This window comes from Kryptolebias marmoratus, linkage group LG8 (genome assembly GCF_001649575.2).
Source record: "Kryptolebias marmoratus isolate JLee-2015 linkage group LG8, ASM164957v2, whole genome shotgun sequence".
Classification (NCBI taxonomy): Eukaryota; Metazoa; Chordata; class Actinopteri; order Cyprinodontiformes; family Rivulidae; genus Kryptolebias; species Kryptolebias marmoratus.
Genome location: NC_051437.1, coordinates 13,927,770 through 13,945,660, shown reverse-complemented (window position 1 = coordinate 13,945,660; position 17,891 = coordinate 13,927,770). Strand labels below are relative to the sequence as shown.

Here is a 17,891-nt window from a genome sequence, read left to right as displayed (position 1 = left end):
ACGACACCGTCTGTTCTTTTTTTTTTTTTTAAATCTCTGGGTTTCACTTGGAATTAAGAGGGAGGGTTTAGTGTTTGTGATTTTACAGTGGTTCACGTGAATGCCGTTTTATGAATCTTCACACTGCAGTCATCACGTTATTTGTTTTGACATGCATTTCTGTGGCTATTTGCAAGTAGCCGTAGCAGCAGCAGCTGGCTGTAGCTCTTCTGATGCAGCCTGGGGTGCTTCTTGCAGAGGCGGCATGAAATTCCTGCTTGAATGATCCTGTGAATGCAAAGAGTATAGATTTATAAACCAGCATTCACATAAATTGTAAATCTTCGTAAATAAGCAGTCAGTGTCGCTGCCTGCAGCGTAAAAGTTTATAAGACCGAGTTTCTATGAAGCGCTATGAAATTTTAAAGGCTGATGTTAGTTTGGTAGCAATCCACTCCAACCATGGTCCACTCGGACTAGCTGTTAGCTCATGAATTTGGTCAAAATTAAACTCTTTCTTCAAGCTGAGGCCATTCAAAAAGCCATCTACCACCGGTAAGATATTCACTGTTCATAACATTTCGACAGAGCCCCACTTCAAAACACCTGAACTATCCCTTTAAACAGTTCAGTCCACCAGTTTTAAAAGTATTCGCTCTGAAATACTGAAATATGTTTGGATTTCGTCCATAAAGTATTTTTTAATAAACAGAATCTAAAACCTTTTCCCCCTCCGTTCTGGCAGTGACAGCAATTACAAACATCTGACGCATGTGTACGATGTGTCACGTCCTCTTTTTTTTAGACTGTAATGAATTTTTTTTTTTTTTTTCAACTTAATTGAATTTTTTTTTTTTACATCCAGAGCAGTATAAAGCTCCTTACCCACTTTATTGGTTTTTGCTTCACACAGCTGCTGTCGTCTCTCCCTGTTTTCATGCTCTCTGTAACCCGGGATCAATCACTGCAGCACCCCGCGTTTTCACACAATCTGAAACTTTTAAACTCTGATTCTGTGAAAAAAAAACAAACAACAACAACAAAAAAAACCCACCCAAAAATATATCCGCCTGATTCTGCCTCACTTATTAGGATCGTGGCTGTAATGAGCACAAAGTCCTTTGTAAAAATTCCTCATTGCAGGTCTGTGTTGTTGTTGTTGTTTCGACTCACTTATTCAGTTCTAAAATAGAAATATTGATTTAATACTCGCACTTGTTCTAAAAGTACAGGAGGAGAATATCACACAAGCTTTTCTCTTATTGTCTTTTCTTATTTAGCCCAACGTGGAGATAACTTGTTAGCAGCTCATTGCTTTTAAAGCAGTTTGTTATTTTCTGACCACTTATCAAGCCGTTTGTACGAGTCTTTCTTATCTTCAGCTGGTAAAATGACATGCTGGAGATCGGTAAAACATTATTTACACGGTCCTTTTGGAAAAATGCTGATTAGAGTCGGAGTTTAAATGCCTTTTAAATCTTTATACAGCTGAATAGAACTGCAGAGCTTGGTTTGGTTTTATTTGCGTCCTCCGAGACCAGAGGAAACAGTTCTGTTATAAAAAAGTTAACCAGTGCTTCTCTGGCTTTTTAATGAAGTTAAAAAAAACCCATCTATTTCCTCACCTCATCCCTCTCTGCTTCACTCTTTGCTTCATGTGATTCTATATAAGTAGGCAGTTTATGAAAGTCCTGAAATGAGTTTTGACAGCCCTGAAAAGAAAAGTGCCCTTTTGTGGGTCGAGTGTGACAACAGTGAAATAACTTTTGATAAAGTATCTGTCAGAAATCAGACAGTGCAAACTGCTTGATCTTTGCAGCCATGAAAGAGTGAAAAAACTCTGCTTTGCGTGCTTAAAAAGGGAAAAGACATCTATCCTCACGTAACTTTGTTAGCTTTTATGACCATGATACAATAGTTTGAATTAGTCTCTGAAACAAAGGACGTTACGAAATGTTTTTCTTAAAATATAGTCTACTTAATATTCCACTCTCAAGAAAAGAAGAAAAAAAAAAGAGTCAGATGAGGCTAATATACATTTACATTAGCTAGGACATGCAAAATTCAGCAGAGAAATGGAACATTCCCAGCCTATTTTAAGTTCTGATCTGTGTCACGGTCCATAGAAACACTCATCATTATAAATGGAGGGCTGGTTTTTATGAAGCATTCGTTAATTAGGGCAGGTCTAGCCAGGAGAAATGCACACTGTAGAGGGAAAATAGAACATTACTTATCCTCTGTGCATCCATGGTCGGCTGAAATGAACATCAGCTGAGTCATTCAGCTGCAATTAGCCTTTATTACCTTTACCCAACTGATGTGACTGGATAACGCCGAGTGTACAGTGACATGGAAAAAAAAAGTGAAACCTTTCCTCACAGCAAATTGTGACTTCAGCAAGAAGAGAGAAACAAAGGAACGCAGCCTAACAAGCCCGGCCGTGTGGTTCCGTCCCAGCGCAGTCTGTTGACCCACATTGAGCTGTAAAAATCCACAAAAAAAAAAAAAAAAATCAATAAAAGGTCTTTCTTTTCCCTTTTGTTGTTTCGAATCAAGCTGATGCTTTAATAACAGCCTCCTCTTTAGGAGCGCGTCACGCTAATGCACGACGCCGTCAATCCACCTCAGTTGTGAAGTTGCGAAAAACCCGTTCGTCACCTTTCGGCGCCTCGCAGCCTCGGGCAACAGGCTGCGGCGCCACTTTGAGAGCCCGCGTTATTTATAATGCATCCTGTTTTTTTAATTAATGCAATTTCCTAGATGAAAGGGGTGATTAAAGTTCCATGGCGCTTCAGAGGAAGGAGGGTGCACGTTGGTCAAATTTTGATGAACTAGTGTTTGTTGGTGCGTTTCCAGCACCTCACGGCAAGCAGCACACCACTGCTACTGCCACCGCCAAGCTGCTGCTGCTGCTGCTGCTGCACGAGTTTCATTTCATTTCCTGCAGGTCTAAATGGATAGATAATTGGTCCGGAACTGAGCCATTCTCCCCTTTTTTTTTTTTCTTCCTCTTTCCTTAGGATTTGATGAATACTTTACTGCCCTCACCCTGGAGAACAATCGCAGGAACGTCTGGTTTGCCGAGTTCTGGGAGGAAAACTTTGACTGCAGGCTGCTCAGCGCTTCAAAGCGCGAGGACACCAGCCGCAAGTGCACAGGTACATGGGTGTTTAAAACACAGAACAATTAGGGAAATGTGTCCTGCATAACACCAGAAAGATGATGAATAAATTGCATATTAAAAGCTGCAGGCATCGCAGACTGATGGGGTTTGATTCAGCCCCGCTCGTCTGTGTCTAACACCAGGTGTTTCTACCCTGCAGGTTCTGGACAGATAAATTGTACGATTAGAATAATTAACGCACTACATCTTTTAGTCATACTACAGTAACAGGCCATCTGTTCCCATGGCTAACATCCTGTAGCTCCTAAATTCCTTGTATTCCACCTTAACCATGTCACCTTGACAGCCAACAGCTTTATTTAAAGTAGAATTTGCAGGAAAACTCATCAGAAATCGCAATGGATTCTGTCCATGAGGCCGGCCTGCCTCAGCACCACCTTTGTGTTGTATTAATGATAGTGTTGTTTTCAACCGTGATGCATCCTCATATTACCTAAGCTGCGCCTGCCAACGGTGTGACAGGCATTTCACTGCATGAATTATCTGCGTGAGTGACGGCTGAGATGTGGGCTGCTGCATTAATCATCCTTCCCTTCCATTCCATGACGGCAGTGGCGGCGTGACACAAGCGACTCTTTGCCTAAGGATTTTGTTTCCTTTAAAATTGCCTGTACAGTCTCTTTTATCATGTGTCAAAGACAAAAAGATGCTCCTCCACTTTGCTGAGTCCTGCAAAGCCTTCTGGAAATTGACTGTAAAACGCCTCTAATTATATATTTTTTCTCTCGCTCTCTCTCCTTCAATTGCGCTGGAAATGGCTGCACAAAAGCTGCTGTCGCTTTTTAAACCCCAACCAGCCTGATTTATCTGCATATGAAATACTAACAGGAGGGCTTTGGCATTCCAGGACTGTTCACTGAACTCCCCGCGCAAAGCTAAGGAAATCAGAAAGGTTACGTGTGGGTTGAGATGTATGTTAAGTTCTGAGAAATGAACTGAAATGTCAAAGCAGATTGCTTTGGAGCTCCTTCGGTTTTACAGGAAGTCCCCCGCAATCCGGTGTTTTTCTTATTAACATGATCATTGAGCTCCCACGGACAGCTATCAGTGAGGAGAAAACAATCTTTCAGGATTCAATTTCTTTCTGATTGCATTTTCTTGTTAAACATGATAATTGCGGCGACAGTAATGGCACTCGTAACTGGAGCGTTTGAGCAGCTAGCATTTCTAATACAACTTTCCAAATGTGGCTTTTTACCTGCCCGAACAAAGTTCAGCTTGTAGGGAAAACAAGAGTAGAGGTTGAGTATTATGTATTCAAGCTGTGTATCAGCAGATTGTGGCAAAACCTTTACAGCAGCCCTTAGTGAAAGGGCAGTGCGCTGGCAGGAGGATATAAAAGAGCAGGAAGCAGCTGTAGCAGAGTCTGTAACTAAAGTTCATGGCGATCTTCATCTCCTTTCAGATGGGACAAATGAGATTCATTGTTGGCTGCCTATTACTTTGTAGCACACTGCAGTAATTCAGCCTGACTCCGCTGATTTTGTCACAAACACTTCTGTCCCACGGCTCAGCTGGAGAGCCGATATATCCCACTTGAGAATTAAACGTGTCCTCTGATTTCCTTTAATGCATTGTCCCCTTTAGGAGCACTTCCTCGCCAGAATCGAAGCTGAAGAAACAGCAGCGAATGGTTGATAGGGAGATTAAACAGGGTGGAAGAAGCCGGTGACTGAGAGCTGGAGCTAAGGAAATGTGAAGTTTAATTGTTCCCCGATGCACACAGCTAAAAGGTTGTCTCCATTCTCCAACGCAACCCAGGCCAGGAGCGCATCGGGATCGACTCCAAGTACGAGCAGGAGGGGAAGGTGCAGTTTGTGATTGACGCGGTGTACGCCATGGCCCACGCGCTGCACAACATGCACAGGGACTTATGCCCCGATCATCCTGGCGTTTGTCCACAAATGGAGTCTGCAGATGGGAAGACGCTGCTGAAGTACATACGCAACACCAGCTTCAACGGTGAGTGACAAGACGCAAGGGCTTACTCATCACAGATTGCAACGAATAGAAAAAAAAAAAAAAACACACACACAAAAACTTTTGTGGATACAGTTTTCCTGACATTTTAACTCTATAGTCACCATAGTAACCAAGTTAAAATTAAACCGTTGGCTACTTTTTTGTCACTGCAGCTCGAGTCTATTCTTTAAGCTCACCTGACAGCGCGATACGAATCTCGTCCTCTCGTCCTCTCGTCTTTGAAGCTCTGCTTTGAACTTGGAAAACTGAACATGGAGGAGAAGAGAGGCACATTAGTCATGTCTGATTTTCTCGGGTCTCAAATGCCTCCAGCCACATATTTACACGAGACACAAGATTTGTTTCAATCTACGAGTCTAATCTGCTGTAATTTGATAACCACACATCATTCTGAAAAAGGTGGGTGGGTGAGGGGGAACTACTGCTTAAGCTACCTCTATAACCTGGGGGGCTTCACTCTTTGTTGTTGTGTTTTTTTTGCGTTGCTCATTTTTGAGAAAAATTGGAGAATAATAAACCCAGACCATAAAAAGCCTGCAGAACCACGAGCAAGCGAAGCATAGACACAAATAATGATAATACTGGGAGCTAACATCACACAGACGGAGTAATTATTACATTATTTTACGTTCTAACATAACCTTTACAAGGAAATGTCTGACCCCGGTGAAGGAAGTTGTCCCGAAATCAAGATCGGCGAGGCTGCAGGTTGTCTTTTCACGTCTCGCAGGTTGAAACCCCACAGAATGAGAACAACCTTTGAGTAACGCCTCAATGTCAGACCTCCTTGAAAATCGCTGCGGCCTGCAGGCAAATGAGGTCAGCCTCTGTCTCGGGCCGGTCGCGGCTGGCACGTGTCCAAGCAGTGTTTTGGAGTGGGCGCAGCTCCTCGGACGGAGGAGGGACTCTCTCCTGCCGGCGTCCTCGGGCTAGAGTTGAAAAGTTCACTTCGACAGGCTTGAAACACGACGGGCCGCGGTGTCCGCCGGAGCTCAAACTTGTTAAACGAAGTTAGCCAAAAGTCGAAAGATAAGCGAAAACACCGACTGGTCTGCCGCGGCCGGTTATCAGGCGGCAGGAAGTGCTGAGGGTGAAGAAACAATCCCATCCTCCAGATTGAGTTAGGAGACACCCAACAATCCGTCTTTTTTTTTGTCAAAGTGGAAAGCAGGAAGCGCGGAAGGATGTGTTGTGCTGCCCAGCCTTCATTTAAAACAACCAACAGGGTCAACACAAAATCTGTCTGAGGGCGAGTGATGGTTTTATATGAAAATAACCTAAAGATTAATCTGAGATTTGACTTTAAATACACGTTTATTTCTCTCATCTCATATTATCGATAAAATGAAACAAAATCTCATCACAAGTCATGCAGGAAAGTACGGCGCTGAAAAGAAAATGGAGCTATGGAAAATTCTCTAACTCAAACATTTAACTTTTACCACATTAAAGATCCACGAGTCGTTATCTTGATGTGGTTTTCAACAAAAGTTCAGAACTTGAGATTTTTAAAGTGTCTCTCTCTCCTTCAGCCTTGCTCTGTCGAAGCCTGCGTTGATTAATAACAGCTTCGTAGTTTCTCGTGGGTTTTTTGATTAAAATTTCTATAAATTTTTTTTTTTTTACAGTTTTTCAGTCAATCCAGTATTTCAGTTTCACTAAATGACTTTACTTTGTCTAATTCTGAGCCGTAAAGATTAACAATCGTTCCTATTTCTCCGTAGAAGACTGAAGCGGCGTTGCTGTTTCCTGTCATTTCTCTGTGTTTTTACCTCCTGTTGTTTTTCATGAAGTCAGGTAGCAGGTGCCTAAAACTCTGCAGCTGCATTTTACTTTGCTTTGTGTATCCTCGATACATTCGGATTTATGTTGACGTGCTTTTATAAAAGATTGTTGCAGTGTCGCCCGTTATTGAGTTCGCTGATATCTTTCCTCTCTCTCTCTCTCATTGTCACGATGCTTTAAGATAATTTGGTCCTTTTTTAGATAGATTTGATTTTTGAATTTAATTTGAGAAAAAAGATCGGCTCCACTCGTGCTCCGAGCAGTAATGGCTAATTAAAAATGTAAACTGTGACTTTTCCATCCTTTCGGATGGCGGGTCCATGCTGTAGGTGTTACATTAGAGCTAAGAGAGGCTCCTGCTCTGTGTCACTAAAAATAGTGAAGTTAATGTGCACGTAATCAGTACGAGTTCCAAAAATGTTGATACGGCCCCAAAAGTAGCTCAACACCCTCATTAATCCAACCTAGCCCTAGCAACTTCCCATTTGCTAGTCAGTGGCCTAATTAGAACATCCTCAGAGTTTGTGTTTGTTGGCAAAAGCGGGCATTCTTTTTGTTCACTTGACGAATCAGTCAGTTTTTGTTGACATTAGACGACTATAAGACTCCAGACACGACCGTTGCATTCGGCTACACATGGCAATAAATTTCCCTCTACCTTGGTGTTTTTTATGCGCATTATGTAATCACCTTAATGCCAAACACATTCAGTTTCTGTTCTGTTTCATTCATATGTCAAAGTAAGCGTTTTAGACACTTTGGGCGAGGAGATGCTGCCGAACAAGTGGCGGAGAGCTAATAATGAGAACTGATCTAACACGCAGAAGAGAATGGAGAAGCAGAGCCAGCAGGGAGAGGAGTTTCAAACCGGAGGAACCTCTGTCATGACAAATTTTCTGCTACGTACGTCTGCCACTGATCATTAAAGGCTGCTTTGAAGTGCTTTGTGTGTTTCACCAAATGGTCTAAAGGAGATTCTGCTCGCTATTAGATTATACACAGTCAGGCATCAGTATAATCTCCACAGAGGTGACGCCTGCTCGTTGTATTTCTTTCATTTTTCCAAAAGGGACACAGTGGATTCTACGTGGGATTCGATTGGTTTGAGCGTGAAATGGGTCCTTGTGTGTTCTGCTGCTGCTGGTGATATTTTCTAGTTATGCTTTTGTTTCAGTTTCGTCATCCCTGGCTCACGTTGCTGCCGATTTCGACGTGAAATTTCACAGAAAATTTAAATCCGACCTTTAAAAACCCATCCACGAACAATAAAAGGATGATTTTTTTTTTTTGCCCGATTTGAAGAAAAAGAGGGGCTTGTAGTTTTGCTACGACATAAATTGCTTTTTTCTTTGTTAATAGGATTTTTGTTTGTTATTAATTAGGTCTATTACTTAAAACAGACTTGTTGGCATCGGAGAACAAGTCATGCTGATTTATTCCAAACCTCCAGCACCTCTTTAGTGAGATTAATAAATCTCATGGTGTTACTGGAGGACTTTGAGTGGCGTGATAAATGGGCTAAATTTCCATCTCGTGTCATTTTTCCAGTGAGAGAGCCTTAGTTTTGTTTTGTTTAGTACAAATATCCGTCCCACAGGAATCATTTTTAGTCAGATCTGAAAGTGTGGGAGCAGCTGCTAGAAATGAGTTGACAGTTTTCACAACAATCGGATAATTACACACTCTCAAGAACTGCTCCTAAGCGGTAACACAACAAGGCGCATCTCTCATTGTTTTTATTCATACTTTTTTTTTTTTTTTTCAGGCTTATTTTTAATCCTGCACACAAATGTCTGATTTGCTGAGAGGGGTTGCTTTTTTCTTATTCATGAATAAACTTTCAGAGCATGCACAATGAAATATCTCATAAAAAATAGAAAAAATCCCCATGCCAGATCCAATTCTTGATCCACCTCTCAATCTTTCCAGGCTTCTTTAAGTTCAGACAACATGACTAAGCATGAACTCCCAGAAAGACAACACCAAACACGTGCATCGTTTCACCTAAACAGGCCCGGCGATGTCGGGGTTAGCGCTGTCGCCTCGAATGGAAAAGGTTTTCTGATTTGAATCGGAGCTGTGAAGGTCAGTGTCTGTTCAGGGCACTCCAGTGTCCTCTGACAGTCTGAAAGACATGTTAGGTTAACTGGGGATTTTAAATTGATGATAGGAGCGAGTGTGTTCATGCGTGGGTGTGTGTTTCTGTGTCGACCTTGTGATGGACTGTCCACTGTGTTCACCTTGCTTCGTGCTCGGTGACAGCTCCATCACCCAGGTGACCCAGAACAGGACAGAGCTGGCTCCAAAACATGAATTATTCTAGTTTTCTTACCCCGTCGCCGGTCATTTACATACACCCGCACCGCAGGTTTTCGTGCTCAGATTTTGCCGTGTTGTGTCATTTCCCTATCGTTTCACGATGGCTTCTCCAATTAAGAAAAGTAAGAGGAAGCAGAGATTTGGTTGAATCTGCAGCCTGGCTGCCGCAGACATCGTTGAAATCTGCATATAAAGAAACAAGTGGTCAGTTTTTAGAAAATAAAATTCAAACACTGGAGCAGGGGTGTCAAACTTAATTACACATGGGGGCCAAAATTAAAAACTTGGTCCTAGCCAAGGGCCAATCTCTGTCAATATTTATTTAAATAATACATAAATTAACCTTGGTTGTAGATGTAATATGTCAAATCCTTCATATTGACATATAAATACCTCCTCCCAGTTAGATATTACATAGAATTTAGAGTAAACATACTTTAATGAACAAAGAAAAATAGATCTAACCTAAAAAGACACATCAGAAGTATTAATTTCTTATTTCTTTCTTAAGATTTTTTCCGCATTATAACAGCTAAAAAGCCATCAACAAAAATCCGATGATACAGCTACTAACATTTAACTTTAAAATAAGAAGAAAATACAGAAAAAGACAACATCCGTTAAAGCAGACTCACCGTTACTCAAATACAGATTAACTCAAGTCAGGTATCCGATATCGTTTCTTGGCTGCAAGTTTATCAACAGAAGTTGGATCGGCCACATTTCATGTTTTTTGTTGCCCTTTTCACATCAAAACCAAAGATTACTGAAAAATAAAACATTTTCTTGGCTTCAAAGTACCTGTCACAGGAAGATTTCACTAAATGAAATGAGAAGCGACAGAGACTCGATCTGTCCCAAAATGGAAGCCCAGATCTAATCCTTTTTAAATGTTAAACTTGTAAACACGTGTTCAAGTTACTCTTTTGGGTCTTGGCTTTTTCAGTCTGGTAGAATAATCTGTTGCATATTAAACGATGCAGCGGTGTAAGAAAAGGTTAGAGTTCTGGCAAAGCTTCAGAGTTGTCAGTAGCTTACCTGCAGTAGACAGCAGTCAGAGGGATTTCCGTTTGGAGAAACAGGGAGAAATCAAGGAAGAAACATCCTGAATCTCTAAAAGTTTCATAGCAGTTCGAGTAAATGTTTTAACTTTCTGACAGTAATTTAACTAAATGTTTATGCCTTTTTACACTGAATTTTGTCCGTGCTGGAATATGGTCTGCGGTCCATCGCAGGACGTTCTACTGAAAAACGTGTTGCAGGATCAGCCATGTTAAGTCTGAGCTACTATCTGATGCAAAAGTAATGCAGTAAAGAAACATTCATGTGATGTTTGCTTGAAACGACTCTTCATTTTTTCTAAATAATTTTCAAATGTAGTTTTTCACATGACACAAACTGCAAAATGCTGAGGAACAGATTTCTGTGTAAATACCTGTCTGTTACAACAGCGGAAGAGGTTACAATATTTATTCCAGACACTTGAATTGTTTGAGGATTTATTTTCTTTTTAGATTTGAGTTGTTTTAGGTGGAAGAAATGTACTTTTAGCCATCTAAATGTGGTTGAATCTGACCATTTCCGACATTTTCTCTCTAAAAAGATTTTTGTTTCTTTAATCTCACTACATGAGAGTTACTGACTTTGTTCACACAAGTCATCTCAGCAGACAGAATAGATTTTGATCATTTTCATAAAATTTGGGGTGTTTCATTCAACTTTGGCGCTCCTGGTCAAAACTTGCCCATCATATGTGTGACACATTAGTGCAAATCTGACTTCAGCAGACAAGAATAAAACCTTCCCACACTCACAGATTCACTTGTTTTTGAGTGGACACACACACACACACACACACACACACACACCTCACTCCCCTTTAATGTAAACACCCACAGAAATATGTCCCAACAGCATCTTTTCCCCCATGAGACCCTCATGGCCAGGAATCTGACATGAAAGATGCTCCAGAGCAGAAAGAGTCAGAAGGTAAAGATGACACAGAATGATCCGGACTAAGAGACAACTGATGTGGAACAATGAGTGATGGGGAAGAGGGCCCTGCTGAGGCTGCAGGTACATCTTGCTCAAACAATGAGGAAATATCCTGGCTTTTTTATTAATGTTTAGACAGTAATTTTATCATATAGTTACATTTTCAGCTGTAACTGTGGGACTATGTCCTCTTTCTTTCTGATAAATCAGCACTACATAGTAATCTGTGATTAAAAAAAAGCACGTTTCATGTGTTGTAGTGAAAATAATTTGTAAATTATCTTTTGTTTTTAGTCAAAAATGAGTTGCATGAGCTCAGATCAGTGAGGCCTATGGGCCATAAAAACAAACAGAACGTCTACATTTGTGCTGTTCATAAGAAAAGTTGATAAATGATCTATTACAGCATTAGGAGATGATCCATGTATCATTGTGGATTTATAATTAAATAAATTGAGGCGATCATTTTTGAGCAGGAACACAAAAGTAGTAAAAAAAATTACACAATAGGAGGGTTTAATGGGCTCTTATCCTCTTCCAAAAACCTGACTACTTAGAAATACTGCATGCAAGTCTGGACTGCCTTTTTAATGCAAATTCACAAACGTTTACACGCAGCCAGAGTAGCGCACCGTTTCATCACAAAGTGCAGGCGAATTCGTCGCTGAAGGAAAAGAAAAGGAGATCATTTCTCAGAGAAAAATACGTTCCCGCTCTCCCGTCGCTGACTTGGACAAGAGTTTGATTTGATTAAGTGGCTGGGTTTAAAGTGAAGCTGCCCGTGACAGATAATTCATCCAATCACGTGTCAAGTATTCTCCCTGTCTGCGCCCGCCTGATTCCAAACGCTTTACCAGTGACGACTTCCCAGATGGTTCTGTATAGCGTACCATCTGGCTCGGCAGGTTAGTATTTACGGCAGCAGGCTAGTATATATGTGGGAGGAAGACTCATTACAATGAAGCATAGAGGAGATTTACGGCACAGCAATGAAACGGCAATAAAATAAATATATAACAATGAAGAGTTGCCGTACCAATTCCAAACAATACGTCTTACAATGTAAGAATTGAATTTGTTGGAGCTATTCACAACGGGCAAACATAAAACACACAGAGATTTTAAGCTAGAAACTTAAGTTTAAAGGTGTTGTTCTTCCCAAGTGCCTCTGTCCACTAATTCACACACAGGAAATTGCAAAAAAACAAACTTTTGTCGGCGAGCTGAAGCCTTTCTCGAACATGGTCGCTATGGCAGCAGAGCAGAGTTCCAGCAGGTTTTAAGGTGGAACTATAAATCAACAGAATGTATGCAATGACTTGTGCAGTGCAGATACGAAAAAAAAGGGGACCTTAACTAAATGTAGATTTGTGCTTTTGATTAGGAATTAACTGTCCCGTCTCAATAACCCTCGGGGCTTTTGGTGACTCCGCTCTAGATTCCCTGAAAACGTTTATATAAGTGTAGCAGCGGCAAAGAAAAGAGGCTCATTTTTACCTGAGCCAAAAATAAGATTTCCATCTCTTGCTGCCTTGCTGTTATATCCTCAAACCTTTTTACTCCACTGGAGCTCCATCAGGAGTCTCTCTCTCTCTCTCGCTGCCCCTTATTGCATTTAGGCGAGAACCACGCGCATTATCTTGTGTATGTGCCTCTGCTAATGTATGTTTGAGAGCGAAGGAGTGTAAACCTCCTTAGCTGATCTCCCCACTGTGCTGGAGTCACAGAGCTGAGGAGTGAGAGGCAGGGGGAAAAATGAAAAAAAAAAAGAGAAAGAGAGAGAGGAGAGAATAATGATGCGAGAGAAACACAGCAGTGGATCCCTGGTCCACCCACGCTGCTTAGCACAGCTCAGCAGCAGTGCACTTTTGTCATGTCTTAGTTCACAGCCACATTCAAATGCATGAATCTTTCATCTTCGACAGCGCTCTCACTGAGGAGTCTGCATAGACCATTTTGTTCCCTTGAACATATCAGCTAATAGAAAACAGCAAATGCACGTCCGATGCCTCTCCGTGTGCACGCGCACGACACAGCACTTAATTATTTGCTCTAAACCCGAGGAGCGCCCGCTGCCCAGTCATCCGTGTGACCGACGGTGTGTTCGGGTCCTCGCCGTACGTAAGAATTCGCTGAGACATGGAGTGAGAATGGCAACTCTGGTGCAGCGTTTCCCCGCACAAGTCAATACCTTGTCAACATCTTTATACAGCGTGTCAACAAGTCTTGCTGTCTGTGCGTTTGAAAGCTCGAGTGACAGGATGGTGACTGCCACCCACGGAGTTTTAGTTTAGGTTTTTTTTTTTAGATATTGATAGCTTTAGCTGACTGTTTTTTTTTTTTTTTACAAGTTCACTTAAATTAAATCGAGACCGCTCCAGTCCTGTTTCATTTTCGGTGCTGACACACTGATGCCTAAAAAAAAAAAGTGGGACACTAATTTGTAAGTGGATGGGTCAAACTGTGCCATTTCCATAATGTTAACGTGGAACATATTGCATGCGCTGTCACCTTGAATAACAGCACACACCAAGCGATTTGTGGCGCCACATCAACATGGAAATTGCCACTTAAGGTCTTAAAAACAGGCAAATGCAGGGAAGGCACAAATTCAAATTTAGGTGAGTTTTGTTGTAAAACCTGCCTTGTTACACTCCTCGCTGAAAAGTGAGCTATACTGTAATCACCTGTGTCTGTGTTAGCAAAATGTTTCATGAACCAGTGAATAGGTTTTAATGAAACTCTCAGAAGGTAATCATTGGATGTACATCTACAACTGATTAGCTTAACTTAATCGACCTGAGCCAACACTAAAACGGCAATGACTCAGTGAGTTTTAAAGATATTAAGCTATAAACTGTCGCAGCAGCGAGGAGGAATCCCCAACACGTATTCAAGGGCTAATAGATTGTTTAAAGCTTTGATGTTATCTTTTGAAGTCAATATAAATAAGTGAAAATATTTTAACGAAACTCACACAAAGTAATCACGGATGTACGTCTAGAACTTGGTTAACTTTTGAAGTCAGCACACTTCAAGATGGCCGACATCAGCAAACACAAAAATGGCTGAGTCACATTTACAGACCCTGAGCTAAAAACTGGTGTGCTAGTAGCTGAGAGTCATCACCAGCACATGCTTTGAGCGATAACACAATTCATTGCATCTTTGCTGAAAAGTTTGGCTTTGAATTTTGAATTTCAGCCTCGTTTGTTTGTTAGCAAAACATCTCATGAACCACCGGACGTGTTTCAATACATTTCTCAGAAAGTAATCATTGGACGTACATCTACAACTGATCGTTTGGAGCTAATCCAATTCAAGATCGCTTTCACAGCCAGTTGATGTTAGCGAACATAAAAATGGCTGTAACACAGTTAGTTTTACAGATATTGAGGTAATATTTGGTGGGGTAGGAGGTTCACAACACGTGCTAATGGACTGAGCAATATTATGAAATTGCACTTACCGGTAACGTTATTTTCACGATTTGACCAAACAGGCTAAAACTCTGTCATTTTTCAAGTCAAGATGGTTTTAGTTTAAAACTTGTTATGTGATGGGCCATATGCAGGCCTTCAGGGAATCCTGGGCCTTTTGATTCTGTTGTCTGAAATGTTCTGTTTTAATTTACTTCTATGTATACTTTTCATGTTCTACAAGAGACTTGGCTCGAATCTTTTGTGGAATGTCCTTGGGAAAAAAAAACGAAGGAGAATAAATTCCCCTCTGACTCAAAAAGCTAAGGAGAAAGTGCAGTGGCCTTCAATCCAAAAGTCAAACACTCTGTTCTAGAAACAAAAGACAGCGTGCTCCCAGAGTGTTTAGAACATATGCTTGTGCTTCGTTTCACCACACTTTTTTTTTTATAGCCAGAGCTATTAAAAGCCCCTAATTCCCCATGCCAAGAGTCATCAGACTCCCCCGTCCCATTTCAAAAATGGTATCTCCATTTGGACCTCTGAAATGTAGTGCCAAGGTGAAGCGGGTTTGTCTCATTGTCTGCCAGCGCTGCGGAATGGTTCGGCTGACCTTATCAGCCACGCAGACCTCATATATAAAATCAAGCAATGTCATTTTTTCATTAATGCCATTCAGCATGACTGCTGCGAGGAGGCTCTCATGGCGACTGACATCTGCAGAAACGCACCACCTCCTGCCCCCTCGTGATCGAGTGAGAGGCACACACCTGCATAAATACAAATACAGACACAAAGTGAGCTTCGCAGCTCAGACAAATACAGGCAATTAAAGGCCTAGCGTTCCTAGACGGGGGTAACGTTCATCAGGCTTAAATACAAGAGTTTTTAAACTAAGATCTTCTTATGTTGATCAGTGATGGTGATTTAGCTGGTGTGCACAGCAGTACACAATAAAAGCTCAGCATCTGTAAATCTGGCTAATTTAGAACCATTTATGGGCTGGCTAGGGTTAATTATCTGTGGTGGCCGTAAGTCTGTGAAATGTGTAGCTCTGACGGTGTGTGTTGGGGCTGATTCTCTGCTGCTAACACACCAAATCTTAGCTCAATATCTGCAAAAGTGACTGTGTTATAGCCATGTTTGTGTTTCCTGAGGGTGCTTAGCTGTGGTGGCCATCTTTAATCAGGTGGACTCCAAATGTTGTAGCTGCACATTCAGTGACTACTTTCTGAGAATTGCAATAAATCCACTCATTAGTTCATGAGATATTTCGCTAACAAACAAACAAACATTATTGCCTGCCACTGAAGGACATTTTCTGGTCTCCTCGCTGGACGTATTAGTGAAATTTTCAGGACTTCTGCTCGTGCTTCTGCTGCACACCGGGAGCAGATGGGGACCATATGATGCTTTGGCTGACCCGTTTATCCTCCTCGCCTCAACCGTCGTTGACCACCGGGTGACTGAAATGCTTTGCGTTTGGGCTGCAGAGGTGTGCTTTTATTTTCTAACAGCAGTCAGCTGCTGATATACGAGCGAAGCAGACAGTCCACATGACTAACTGTGCTTTGAATGTGACAGCCCAATCTTTCAGCTGCTATTGTGCGGCTGCAGTGGATGCATGAGAGAAAAAGAAGTGAGGGAGTTATTTTATTGATCAAGAGGAAGCTAACCGATCTAATGCTTCTCGCATCCATTGCCATGAAAGTACAACCCCAATTCTGAAGAAGTTGACACGTTGTGTAAAATGTAAATAAAAACAGAATGCAATGATCTGCAAATCTCATAAACTCATATTTTATTCACCGCGGAACATAGTAAACATATCAAATGCTGAAACTATGAAATTGTACCTTTTTTTCCGTTTTGGAAAAAAATGAGGTAATTTGAATTTTTATGGCAGCAACACATCCCATAAAAGTTGGAACAGGGCTACTGTGAAGCATCTCCTCTTCTTTTAACAACAGTCTGTAAACGTCTAGGATCTGAGGAGAGCAGCTGCTGGAGGTTTTGGAGGGAATGTCGTCCCATTCCTGTCTGATGGAGGATTCTAGCTGTTCAGCAGTCCCGGGTCTTTGCTGGATGGGAGCATATGTTGTGCCAAAATCTGCATCTACTTTTCTGCCTCGATGGTGTCTTTCCAGATGTGTATGACAGTCAGTAATGGACCCCCATACCATCAGAGAGGCAGGCTTTTTAACTGTGCACTGATAACAGGCTGGATGGTCCCTCTGCTGTTTAGTACAGAGGACGTGGCGTCTGTAAATTACTAAATGAATTTCAGATTTTGATTTATCTGACACAGAGCAGTTTTCCACTTTGCCCCAGTCCATTTAAAATGAGCTTCATCCTGGAGAAGATAGTAGCATTTAAACAATAGCGTTTTAACCTCCAAAATGCTCTTTTTTTACCCAGTCTGCTCACTGACCTATCGCCACTTAACCTGATTAGTTGCAAACTGCTCCTCCAGCTGTTTCTCATTTGTACCATTTACTTCTACAGCTTTCTGTTGCCCCTGTCCACACCGCTTCGAGATGTGTTGCTGCCATAAAATTCAAAAATACTTTTTTTTTTTTTTTTTCAAAAAAATAGTAACATTTCTTAGTTTCATTGTGGCTAACATATGGATTTGCAAATTCATTGCAATATGTTTTTATTTATATTTTACACAACGTCCCAATTTTCTGTTTGGATTGGGGTTGTACAGAAAACAGGCGTTGGTGCCTGAAAGGTCAGACATCTTTGAGGCCACCTTGTATTTCCATTAGAAGAGCTGTTGTTTCCTCTCACCCCAGCATCTGCTACTTTGCTGTTCTTTGGTGGGTCATTTTGTCATTGTTATTTTTTTTTGTTGTTGTTGTTGTTGTTCTGTGCACAGGTAGCGCCGGCACCTCTGTCGTGTTTAACAAGAACGGCGATGCTCCAGGACGCTATGACCTGTTCCAGATCCAGATGACCAACTCCTCCGCCCCGGAGTACAAGGCGGTGGGACAGTGGGTGGAGAGCCTTCAGCTCAGGGTGAGCGGCTTCACTGACACCTGTCACCCACATGCCAGAGATTTAAATAAAACATATACAGGTGCTGGTCATAAAATTAGAATATCATGAAAAAGTAGATTGATTTCAGTAATTCCATTTAAAAAGTGAAACTTGTATATTATATTCATACATTACATACAAACTCATATATTTCAAATGTTTATTTCGTTTAATTTTGATGA

General features: G+C 41.4%; 1 protein-coding gene and 1 long non-coding RNA gene across 2 annotated transcripts in view; one reads left to right on the top strand and one right to left on the bottom strand.

Annotated features, from left to right (window-relative positions):
* The window catches only part of LOC108235264 (metabotropic glutamate receptor 7-like), an 88,722-nt gene that overhangs the window by 51,640 nt on the left and 19,191 nt on the right, over positions 1-17,891 (top strand). Inside the window, exons 5-7 of the mRNA XM_017415162.3 lie at positions 3,003-3,140; positions 4,928-5,128; positions 17,549-17,688. Coding sequence (XP_017270651.1) covers positions 3,003-3,140; positions 4,928-5,128; positions 17,549-17,688 — 479 coding nt within the window. The remainder of the gene's footprint in view (positions 1-3,002; positions 3,141-4,927; positions 5,129-17,548; positions 17,689-17,891) is intronic.
* LOC112450472 lies at positions 160-6,141 on the bottom strand. Its single transcript, XR_003039114.2, has 3 exons — positions 5,812-6,141; positions 5,326-5,394; positions 160-267 (listed from the first exon to the last, which is right to left on the bottom strand). It is a non-coding gene; the product is annotated as an uncharacterized LOC112450472 (long non-coding RNA).